Raw genomic sequence first — 12,429 nt, forward strand, 5'->3', positions numbered from 1 at the left:
TACGAACCGGGTTTTTCTAAGTAGTGGAACCAGTCTTCAAATGAATACGGTTATAAACTTTTTATTAATTACATTTTTTAATTAAACATGTTATTATAAAATTAATTAAGGTTAATCAGCATATTGTTTTCCAAATATCTTCGTCAATGCTATCCCAAAATTGTAATGCCAAAAACGCTCTTTCTACGGCACCAACAACATAAGCATACATTTTTATCCATCAGATATATATTGTATTGTGTATTGTTCTTTCGATACCATCAAAAGGTTTAAACCGATTTCTAAGACATTTTTTGTCAATATCAATTTTGCTTATAATATTTTTATTTTGATCAAGATCATTAATTGTGGCTTAAGCAGAGGCGTTGAAATCGACTAATAATAATAATAATAATAATTTAAGGCCAAATTCATCGACATATGTAAACAGAATCTTTTCAAAAACAGCGAAATATCTTATGCTTGACTTAAACCAACCAATAATCTTTCAGTAAGTCTTTAATAAATCATAGTCATTATTAAAATCTTCTTTAATAAAAACATACATACAAAATGTTATTACAAGGAATTATTCTTCTACGTTGAATTTATACTGTACTTGCTTTTCACATGCGCACCACGAATTTCAATGAGCTCTCTTATTTAGTTCTATTTTGCTCAGAGCGGGAGTATCCATTTTTAGAACGACTTATTCGATTGCTGACTTACATATGTGGGTTTATGTATATATGTCTCTCAAAGAGAACAGAAATCGAGGGAGCCATCTGGGACTTGCAAATTGCAAACTTAGTCTATAAGCACTCCTTTTGCATAACACAACTACTTTGAAATTCCTTAATGTTGCACCTAATTTCATGATATCCATGTATGTGTGCATTGAAAGTATAAAAACTATTTATATATTAAACAGTTTAATTTGTTGTTTTTGTTTACGGCACGATTTTAGAATACTTTCCAATAATCTTGTTGTAATAAATTATAGGAGAGTACATAATCTCTTAACAATCCATCAGTTTGTGCGTAGATGAGTGTTTAAAGTGTTAAAACAATCCAATATCCAATCCAATATGTACATATGTGAATCGTTGTTTACAAAAAGGGAAACACGGATATCAAAATAGTTTCATAAAACTCTTGAGGACGTTAAAGTCACTTTTTATAACGCTTTTTACTTGTGCATCAGACATTATTTGCTATAAAGAATTGTTGTTGGCTTAAAATGAATCAAGGATTGCAGTAACTATATTTTAACACCCAGAATAAAACTATTGTAAAAAATTGCTATAAATTATAGTTGTGTCAGGTTGGTCAACTGTTGTTTTTTTAGTTTTTTCTTGATTCAGAACTGTAAGATATACAATATATAAGCTCTAAAAAGAATTTGATTTGAACACAGAAATCATGGTTCATGGAAAGTTTGCCTTCCAAAGTCTTTGGCTTCAGCGTTTAAAATTTTTAATACTTTTTACAATTGTTTGTTTACCAATGCATACAGGGTGCTATATGTTATAGAAAAGTCTACTGGGATTTGTAACCCAGAGGCGTTTCCCATTTTATTTAATAACATTTAAAGAAATAGCAAATGTATAGGTGAAGGTGCCTTTTAGTATTCTAACATCGATCGCTTATTATATATTTTATACATTAGTTCCTTGATATTTCTTTTTGTCTTACTACATCCGGGTTTCTTTCGGATATTACGGCTCCAAGCACGTGTTAAGTTTCAAATGCTATCGCAAAAGCTGGTGTACCCTGTAGGTTTTCATAACAAGCTGGTGTACCCTGTAGGCTTCATAACATATTCTAAATCTTATGGTAAAGCAATACTTTGAAGGGGAGCCAGGAAGCTATACGATTACATATGATATACCCTTGCGTTTATCAAAAATGACAAGCAAAATGCATAAAGGCTAAGGCTCCTTTGATTGTTCCTCTGACAGAAATATGATATAGTCAAGAGTCGTTAGAAAATACAAATACGTTTCAATATTTGTTTAATTAATTAATGAAGATTTTTCGATTTATCCTATGTCAGCTATATAATATAGTTGTCCGTTTCTAATGAATTTTTTTTAAATTAGTTAAAAAAAGTTTTTAAATCGTTTTCTCAAGTTCAAAACTTTTTTTTTACAAATGTTTACAATTTCTGCAAGTCTTCTCTATAAACGAAATTTTGGATCTTCTGTTTGTTTGTCCGACTCTCGAATAAACCTGACCATGAGAAAAGCAATCGTCCTGTCTAGCTAGCTTTACAGTCTCTTTGGTTTTGTCTTTATGAGTTTTAAATATTGAACACACCTCGAATAGTCGACTTCAGAAAATCCTGGATTGATTCGTCTTCTCTTGCCCGTTTTAATGTTATGGGCCAAGAAGTAAAGGCGACGAGTTCCGAAATGAAAGTGGGATAACGTCGAAATAGTTGTCGAGATTTGGTGCTTTCGTCTTCTATTGTAATGGGGGAGAAACCATTGTCCATATATCCTCGATTACCGGGACGGGATCACTGTTCAAAGTCTGCGGACAAATAAAATTTTACATTCTGTTACTCCACCCGGGAGCTTAGAGCCTCTACAATTTCTTGTAGAGGATTCGTTATCATTAATTTTCGATCGTACCGGTGATAAGCCAGTAGCGACTTATCCTAGCGGTGGGGATGCCACCTGGCGCCATCTAGGAGTGACGAAAGTTTTATTGTTGGGTCCATAGTAACGTGGACGAGGGGGTGTGCGGGTCCGGGGAGCCGAAATTTGTTACTAATGTTAAGTGAGCGATAGAGCATAGAAGTGGTGGAGATTTGGAAAAAGAGACCGTATCTTTTTTCTCGGGGAGCCTGGGGCTCGACTTGAACCCGGGCCTTCCGAACCGGAGGCCAGCGCTCTACCTGCTGGGCCACCGTCCCCCCGGACAAATAAAAGCTTACCTCGAACCTCTGCGCTAAGTTCAATGTGTATTAGTTTTTATTTAGCATCGGCACTTTCTTTGCGAGCTTGGGTAAAAATTTATTTCATCGTTTGTAGGATTCTCACAAGCTATTTCCTCCAAGTGGGGAGAAGTCTGGCGTTTTTCTGCCGACAATGAAAAGTTGAACTTGGAAACAAAATCGAGCCCGAGCAGCGTATCTTAGTCGTAATCTTTTTGCTCTACGACAATGAACTTTTGCGGAGTGATCAACCGCTCCATCAGAAAAAAGATTAAACTGGGCATGTGCTATTCTCTCTTCTTTGTATTACTTTCGAATTTTTTTAATTTAAAAACTTTCTTAATATTTTCTGCCAATGGTTGCAATCTGATAATACTCGCATTGCCCATTGCCTCACTCATCCGCGACTTAATTAAAAAAGTTTTGATGAAATTCCTTATCCGAGTTACTGGTATCTGATAGTTGCGGCATTGGATTATAGCGTTCTCTTTTGTTTTTAAATGTATACCATTATTTTGATGACCCTTAACATTTTATTTTAGGCCACTTTTGATGAAGCCAAAACAATATAAAATTCAATGAACCAAACATCACTAAAGGAATGTTTATACCAGATGCTCTAAGAGGCTGTATGATCGAGACGGACGTTTCTTCTTATTTGCAAACATCATCATCGGGACAGGTAAAGCCTATTTTTTCAAATGTGACCCTTATCTTATGGCTCAGTTTTTTGAAAATAAGGACGAAGAATTTTATGAGAGGGGTATTATCAAACATTACCATCAAAATGGCAATAGATTGTAGAAAAAAATTGTGCTTATTCGAAATAAATCGGTTAATTCTAACCATAACAAAAGCTTTGAATTTCATGTACAAATAATAGATTACTTTCTACATGACCTATTATATAAATAAAGGAAAAAATGATTTTCAAAATATTTCATAAAAATCCGACAACGTTAGGGGCCGTCCATAAACCTCGTGACGCTAATTTTTTGCTTTTTTTATTTTTATTTATTTGTCGTATTTTTGGAATTAAGTCTAACGACTCTTGATTTATATATTAAATTTTATCAAAATCGGACAACTATGTCATATAGCTGCGATATGAACAATAGTCGAAAATATAGGAAATTAATAGAAAAATCGCCATAGCTTCGATGTTAAATTTTGTTCGACATATTTGATGACTGCCGAAGCTAGCTTCCTTTTTTGTTTTTTTATATTTTATTTTCGTCATGATTATAAATAATAGCCAACATACTGCTTTCGCTTTTGATGCAAAAATAGGTCCTGTTTCGTAAATTTTGCAACAAATTTTCCAGCATTGCGTCATGTGTTCGGTCATCTGGGTTGCCAATTGGTTGCACAACTGCCCAAATTTCTAAGCCAAATAGGAGTTTTCCAAATTTTGTATCTTTGGCAACTTCCTAACAAACCTTAAGATTTAATGTGTCTTTAAAACCGATGGAAGTCAAAGAGTTTGTCGATCCCCTCTTCAAAGGGCCCTACAAGCTTAGCTGTTCAGGCTGTGATTCCCTTTCCTGCACACACAGTGTCTGCCAACTGTTTAGTTACTGGTCGCAAAGTACGATCTCCTTTATTTTTATTTATTTATTTATTTTTTTTAAATTCTAGTTTCCATTTTATACTGAATGTATATTAAGTCAATGTTAGTTCCTTAAGCACACCATAGCATTGAATATTTAAGGACTCAAATCAAAAATCAAGTTCTTTTTTTTTTTTTACTACAAAGAATCAATTTTTCAATACAAAAAAAAAATTAAACTATTTTTTTGTGCTTATTAGTTTTGGTTTTCATTTAACAAGAAAGGAAGCTAGCTTCATTTAAGGATTCCTACGTCACAAAAGCTTTATTAATTTCCTTAGTTCGATTATAGAGTACTGTTCACTATTTTTTAGCCCACAATAAAAAAAAAAAAAAATTCCTTCTTGTTTGAAAGTGTTTTGCAGCTGGCTCTTATTATGACAGTTGGCAGATCCAACTAATCTAAAATAAGCCTCTATTGCATAAGAAGAAGTTCGAATTAATGATAAAGTTATAAGAGACTTCCTATGGTTTTATTTCGGGCTTCTACTCTGAGTGTTTTTACATCTTTTTTGTTGAACGAAAAAATAGTGGTGAAGCAAAAATGGGCTTCCCGTCTTCTTCGTAAACTAAGAAAAAATATTACTAAAGAAAGTAGAGAGGATAGCAAAAAAACAAATAATAATATTAATACGGAACTATGGAAATATGTTTAAGTTTTTGTGTATGGTTGAATAAGCCGAATTTATCATAAATTTTAATATTTTTGAACACACAAATGCGCTAAATTTTATAATTTTTGTACAGGATGAATTTCACCCCTTTATTGAGGCACTTCTACCGTACGTCAAATCATTCTCATACTCATGGTTTAACCTGCAAGCCGCTAAACGAAAATATTATAAGAAACATGAGAAACGTATGTCTTTGGAAGAGGAAAGACATTGTAAGGACGAGCTGCAGGTAAAATATTAAAACAATTTTATAAAAAAAGGTTTATACATTTATTTTGCAGAATGAAAAAACTGAGGTGAAGCAAAAATGGGCTTCCCGTCTTCTTGGCAAGCTTCGAAAAGATATTACTCAAGAAAGTCGAGAGGATTTTGTCCAATCAATAATCGGAAAGCGAAAATCTATATGTGTTCTCTCAAACCCCGATCAGAAGGGTAAAATGCGACGCATAGACTGCTTACGACAGGCCGACAAAGTTTGGCGACTTGATTTGGTTATGGTGATACTTTTTAAAGCGATTCCCTTGGAAAGCACTGACGGTGAAAGATTAGAAAAGAATCCGGAGTGCTTACATCCAGGGTTGTGTGTAAATCCATACCACATAAATGTTTCTGTAAGAGAACTGGACTTGTACTTGGCCAATTTTATAAATACTCATCATTCAGTTACGAATCCGACTTTTTCAACACCCCCTGGTGCGAGGTCACCACATGTGACCTTATATAACCGAACCAATGAACTATCAGATACGAAAGTGGAGGTCGCTGACATGAAGAACGAGGGTGTCAGACAAAACCCATACAACGGAGTAGTGTGTAACGACATTATTTTAGCGACCGGAGTATTTTCATCCCAAGAACTGTGGACATTATCCAAAGGTACAGAAAGCGTTACTTTTGCATGCTCTTTAAAATTTATAACTGCTCTTTAAAGTTTATAATAATTGTAAACTGTCAAATATAGGTTGCATAAGCTAACTTCGGCGAGCCGAAGCTTATATACCCTTTAAAGTCATCAAAACTGTATAATATTTTGTCTAATATATTCTTCGGTTTGGCAGAGCAAGCTTCCTTTCTTGCTTAAATTATATTTTGTTGAAAAAAACTGCTGCCATGCTCCTCCTAAAGAGATGTAAATGTGTGTTAATAGTTACATAAATATGGCTTGGAACACAAATTTAAGTATTTAAAATAAGTTTCCCACCTATTTTATTAGATTTAATTTTAGATGAAGCAAATGATAACAGCCTCAACTCAAACCATATTAAGAGGGAAAATGTTGGAGCTGGCTATGAGTGCAATACATATCAAAATACTTCCGAATCTTCATTGTCGAGCGCGCAAAATCTTATTCAAGGAGGTGCAATTGTGGCTAATCCGATTCCTATTGGTTACAGTAGTAGGTGCACATATCACAATAATTTTTTAAATGCTAACGAACCTTTCACATAGTTGACTTTGTAGATCAAAGAAGTATGCATTTATCCCAAAGTCCATTGCTACGTGTAGAAGGCCCAACCGGCGACGCTCATAATCCGCAAAAGCTCGATCAGAGCAGCTCACCTCCCATCACAAGTACCTCATCAGACAATGGCGGCAGTAATTTCTCCCTTATAGTCAGAGCAACGGAAAACTCGAATGTGGTGACCCCAAAAGCCCCCTTAGATTCAAACAGTTCTCTGCACCGTTATACGTCTCTTAACAGTAGGCCACTTCCCCAAGGTAAAGTCAATGCATTCGATTTTATATACGAGTAGTTCAGATTTTGAAAGTATTCTAATTTCAGCTACATTACAGCATAATTGCTCTGCACCACATACTACTTCCACTAGTCCCCTAAATACCTTATATTACCCACAGCATACCAATCCCCGACCAACTCAAACCACTTCGGTTGAGGAGCAAAACCGTGTGGGCTCCGATAAATATTCAACGGAGCCTCAAGATATCTCGGACTTTGTCACATATGTTTGTCAAGACTCGAGCCATACTACAATTTCTGGGACAGTTGAAAACCACCCATTTCAGCACGCCCATACACTCCCGCACTCACACGTCACACAAGGTCATTCACAACATTTTCAAATTCATCAACAGCTCAGAACTGCAAAACTTTCAACTTCGCCATCAACACATTATCACAGTACAATGCTTCCGCCGATGCTCCCCCCAATGGCTCGACCGGTAGCAATTATTCGTAGCAGTAGTGATTTAACTCTAGTTCAATCACCACCGCCCTCTCTGACGCTAACAAACCAATCTCCGAACGTGAGCAACAATAACTGTCTGTCCAAAAATAGCTTGGAAACGGATAATATTAGACTTGCAAATACAATCGACAACAGCAATAGTCCTGTGAACACAGATGTGGGTGCTCAACACGACATACCAGAAAACGCATCTCCTCAACCACAAACTCAAGTCACGGTATCAACAAGTCCTCAATCTTATCTTGATTCCGGCAGATGCAAATTTATACCAACTGGTTCAAACATCAGCAGGATTACTACGCAAATGTATCCCTCATCAAATAACAGAGAGTATTTCAATCACTTTCACGCGCAACCTCCTTCGGTAAGTAAGAAAAGTTAGTATTATAACCCCACAACATAAAATATTTATGAAGATAAGACCTTTTGAGAAGCAATTTAAGGCTTGTTGTCTTTGGTGGCGAAGCAAAGTCAACTTTTTTTTTTTCAAGTTAATGTAATTGTTATTGTTATATATACCTAATATATATTCGTTTATTTATTATTTTTATTTAAACGTCGAATCGAGAGTCTTTTTTATTGAACAAGTGTCGGGGGTCTTACGACGCGTTGGGCGCCAATTATTTGAAGTCATTTTTTAAGGATTATTTAAGGCGCGCGGTACTGCGTGAATGAGAAGACTTTGGGTGTGGATGTGACAGCCATAATTTATTTCCAGCTGATGTTGTAAGTAAATTAGGTTGATGCAGTCGTTTTATAACCTTCGTTTTGAACATGCTTATATAGGCAGAATTCTATTAGGTAGTTTTAATCATTATGCCTTTATAAAAATACCATATTTATGTATTATCACAACTTATAAAACATAATTTTCAACTTTAAAGCTGTTGGGATATGCCGGTTCCATTTCCACAATGTCTGGTGTTATAAGTCCAACCGATTTGAGTCTTTACTCGTCTCCAATGGCAGTATCACGTTCGAGTACCAGGACAAAATGGAACGAAGAGGAGCATACCGTTATTCCACATTCTGTATCTGGTACAAATATAGAAAACACCCAAGTTATATTAATGGAAGATTGTAAGTTTTATCACAATAATTGGCTTGACTTAAGTTTAATTTCACTCAGAACTCGTTTCAGCGTCTGGACGTTATATAGATGAATTCTCGAGTCGTGACTATGTGTCATGATCTAAGCTAAATAAAATAAAAGTGATAGAACTCTTCGGCTTGGGCATCCGAAAAAACTGAAAAGAGCATAATTAAAAAAATTGAAGTACCTTAAATGAATACATTGTGGAATGTCTAAAAATTCCTCACAAATCCGGTCGTAGGTTTAGAATCTGATTTTTGTGATTGACTTCAAAGAATATTTTTTAAAGCCCACTCCTTTGAAAATTTAAAATCATTTATTTATTTCGTTTTCTTGTGAAATGGAATTTGATATTTGATTACAAATTCTTTGAAAGATGTGACACCCCTAATATAAAAATAGTGCTAAGCGTTTTTATTGCTTTAAAATCAGTTGTATAATTTTAATTAACACAGTAGCAACAAATAGAAAAATCATAATGTCTTTCACCTTAACACCTAAATATTCTTCTAATTAGGGTTTAAAAAGGTAATCTAAAAATCATTTCTTCTTAACGGATAGACTAGCTTTAATCATTAGAGCTGTGAAAAAATATGATTGAGCGAAATTGCACATAGTTTAATAGGATATAACTTTGTTTATATACCTAGTTTCTTTAAACTGAAGTAAATATCTATACAGAGGTCTATATCATACTTACTACATGCATTTGTTGGTCATGCATGAACAATGTCATCGATATACTGAACAATGTCATCGATATACTGTAAAAACGTACGATATATGCGATATACATATGTATGTTTGTAAGGAAAAAGTCTGGTACACCTTAACAAAATCAGTTTTGGAAAGTTTTTAGTGCAAGATTTTTCCATTATTATTTTACCTAGGTGGTTATATCCAGTTGTAATTTTTTTTGCCTATTTTGTATGTATATATATTTTGAGTATATTGTCTTAAAATTTCCAAGTAATCCGGTAAATAGATTCGGACTAATGAGAGTTTTTGTAAAGACGACTCTGACGTAGTTTAAATAGTACCCAAAAATTTAAATACGTTATTCTCGAAACTGTGTTTTCAAAGTCGGTGAGGAATATTTCTCCGAGACGTCTTGACCGACGGACATGAAATTCTCACAGGCTCTTCTTAGATACTTTTGTCAAGTAATGATCGAAGGAATAAAGGTTCGATTAAAATTTTGATTTATCAAAAACGATGGTTTTTGGTTGGGAAGCCGCCATTTTATCTAAAATCAAAATTCTATTCTACTATTCCTTTAATCATTACCTGTATTTATTTATCCTTAAATGAGTCCTTTCGGTTTTTTGTATTTGAGATAATAAGGATCAGAGATATCTTCCTCACCGCCAGACACCTTTTTGTGAACGACTTTCAGGAACGACAGAACCCAATAGTTTTGTTAATAAAATATGAATTCTTAGAATACAATACGTTCGCTAAATTTTCATATATGTTGTTTGTATATGGTATGTTCAATAAAAGGCCTCTCCAAAATAATAATAAAAAAAATGTTTTTCGCAATTACATTTGGATATAACCCCTTAAAGCAATATCATACATAAAGTTGTCCGGCCTTACAAAAATGAATGTGTAACTTTTTTTTGGTACTAAAATTTAATTTTTCACAACTTTCTCGTTCAAAATGGAAGTTCACTGACATATAAATATGTTGATATAGGCGGTCTATTTCGTTTTTGTTTAAAGAGACATCCCTTAACCAAAGCCAAAAAACTTATAAAATATTTTGATCAAGACGAAAGTGGCTTTAGTTTAAACAAAAACGGATTTTTCAAAAATTCTGTTTGATAGTTTCTAGGGTAGCAGTATCACATAGTGCTCTAAATTTTATCAAATTTACCTCGTGATTGTTAATTGTAAGCTATTTAGGTTTCAATTATAATATTTATTTTTGTAAAAACCAGAACGCTGTATGTTAGTTTGATTTAATCTCCTAAGAAATAGTCGAAATCCCTTTTTTTTGAGATCGTAACAACAGTGTTGAAATATATAACTTTACAAAAGTATTAACAGCCACTTTAAATTAAAACCACAGCCAATAAAAACATTATTTTTAACAAGAAGTCAAGCTAATGCGGCATTTCTTTAAGATTCAATAGAGCCTTATATGTATAAATATAAATATAACACAGCATGATTTTTTATAGCTGAACATGAATAATTTAAAAAGGAAAATTAAATAACAACTAACATCTTGATATGTATATTATTACATAATCTGGATAAACTAATTAAAAAAAAAAGATTTTCACCATAAAAAAATTCAAAAAATATCGAAGAAAGGCATACGAAAGTTTGAATAATTTAAAAGCTATTATATTATTATATAAGAGGTAACAATAATATGACAATATTAGCATTAAGAGCAGCATCGCCAAACATGTTAAGAATGTAAAAATAAGTAACTTAATGACTATTATTGTAGGTCGAAATACTAATATTTACATAATTTTCATTACAGTTGAGAAGACATTTTTGATTTTGATTTAATTTGATTTTATAAGTAAGTAGGCATAATAACAATAAATTGAAGAATTTTACACTATTCTTGTCATTTTTTTAATGTAAATATTAAAACAAAAAAGTTAAAAAATGTTTTCTAATTGTTACTGTTATATATTAGGATATAAATATTAATTCTCATTATTTCAAAACATATGGTTTATTGTTCCAGTTTTAATTTTTTATATAATCGAATTCTATTAGGAATTCCTTTATAGGATTTTACGCGATGTAATAGGAATTCACTCAATTTGGTCAAATTGAGGGAGCATCTATTCAATCATAATATTAGTTTTATATGGATATCGCTTGTATTTATTTTTAATGTGTTTGGCATGTCGAATATATAAAATATGTTATTTTTTAAAAATAGCTTGAAACTGCATAATTGTATGTATTTACAAAAGTGTCCTTTAAGGAAAGTATATCCAAGGCGAAGAAAAGTGTAAATCATGCTTCCCATTTACAAACCTATTTATTTTATTTGCCAATTTTTAAATAACACAAATATACATAAATAAGTACAATAATAATTCTAAGGAAATGGCAAGGGGCGAGGGCAAATATAAAATTATATGCATACTACTTCTAAGAATTGGCTGTGAATATCATCTTACGCTAGCGCTTTTGTAATTAAGATTGAGATGAAAGTGCTTTTTATAAATAGAAACGAATATATTGTAATGCAACATTAATATTTACAAATTACAAAACTATTATAGACTGCAAAAATAGGAGACTTGGTATTAATATAAGAACATATTTTGAAAAAGCTAGTTAATAAATAGTAGTGTAACAAGTATTGCAAAGTGTTGAATTTTTGTTTTCTCAGTTGTATCACTTCTTTTGGTCATATCGGGTAAGTTGGGGTGTCTAGAAAAGGTGGTCATTAGCCGAGGGCTTATCATACATTTTTAAAGTTATTTAATGCTGATGTTTTTGAAATTTTCATTTTTACAGCTCTAAGTTAAGACGTTTTTTCATATACATATATTGTTTTTCATATGAATTTGGGGATGACATTTTAGACATTGGCATAGATGATTTCACTAAGAGTATCCTCGCAAAAGCCATCGATGACAACATCGCCTCCACGCCATCTACGATATCATCGATGTCTTATACGAATTTTCTCCATACAAAATTCGTATAAGCCATCGATGACTCGGACAAAATGGTCATCGAGAGCGACATGCACGTCAAATAAAAAATTTTTGAATGCCATACAAAATCTTTATATGAAATGGCATCAGTTCGGCACCAGGTGCTACGGACACTGGCATCGGTTGGTCGTCGTCCATGTCATCGACGACAAGGAACTTGGAACTGCAGGGTAATATGGCGGGAGAGAGCGAGCGTGCTCTCTTCGTACTCACTTTTAGTGT

At 33.3% G+C, this 12,429-nt stretch overlaps 1 protein-coding gene across 2 annotated transcripts; it reads left to right on the forward strand.

The window, feature by feature from the left end:
• Positions 1-775: 775 nt before the first annotated feature.
• On the forward strand, positions 776-11,846 carry LOC108098405 (nuclear factor 1 C-type). Of its 2 annotated transcripts, none has more exons than XM_017201288.2 (9): positions 776-865; positions 3,463-3,602; positions 5,277-5,432; positions 5,485-6,079; positions 6,417-6,599; positions 6,653-6,922; positions 6,987-7,774; positions 8,295-8,490; positions 8,540-11,846. In XM_017201288.2, coding segments are annotated over exons 2-9 (2,271 nt in total). In that variant the 5' UTR covers positions 776-865; positions 3,463-3,521; the 3' UTR covers positions 8,542-11,846. The 2 variants fall into 2 exon arrangements, with proteins under 2 accessions (XP_017056777.1, XP_017056776.1); XM_017201287.2 differs by having other exon boundaries at positions 8,552-11,846.
• Positions 11,847-12,429: the final 583 nt, after the last annotated feature.

Source organism: Drosophila ficusphila, unplaced genomic scaffold (assembly GCF_018152265.1).
Source record: "Drosophila ficusphila isolate 14025-0441.05 unplaced genomic scaffold, ASM1815226v1 contig_220, whole genome shotgun sequence".
Lineage (NCBI taxonomy): Eukaryota > Metazoa > Arthropoda > Insecta > Diptera > Drosophilidae > Drosophila > Drosophila ficusphila.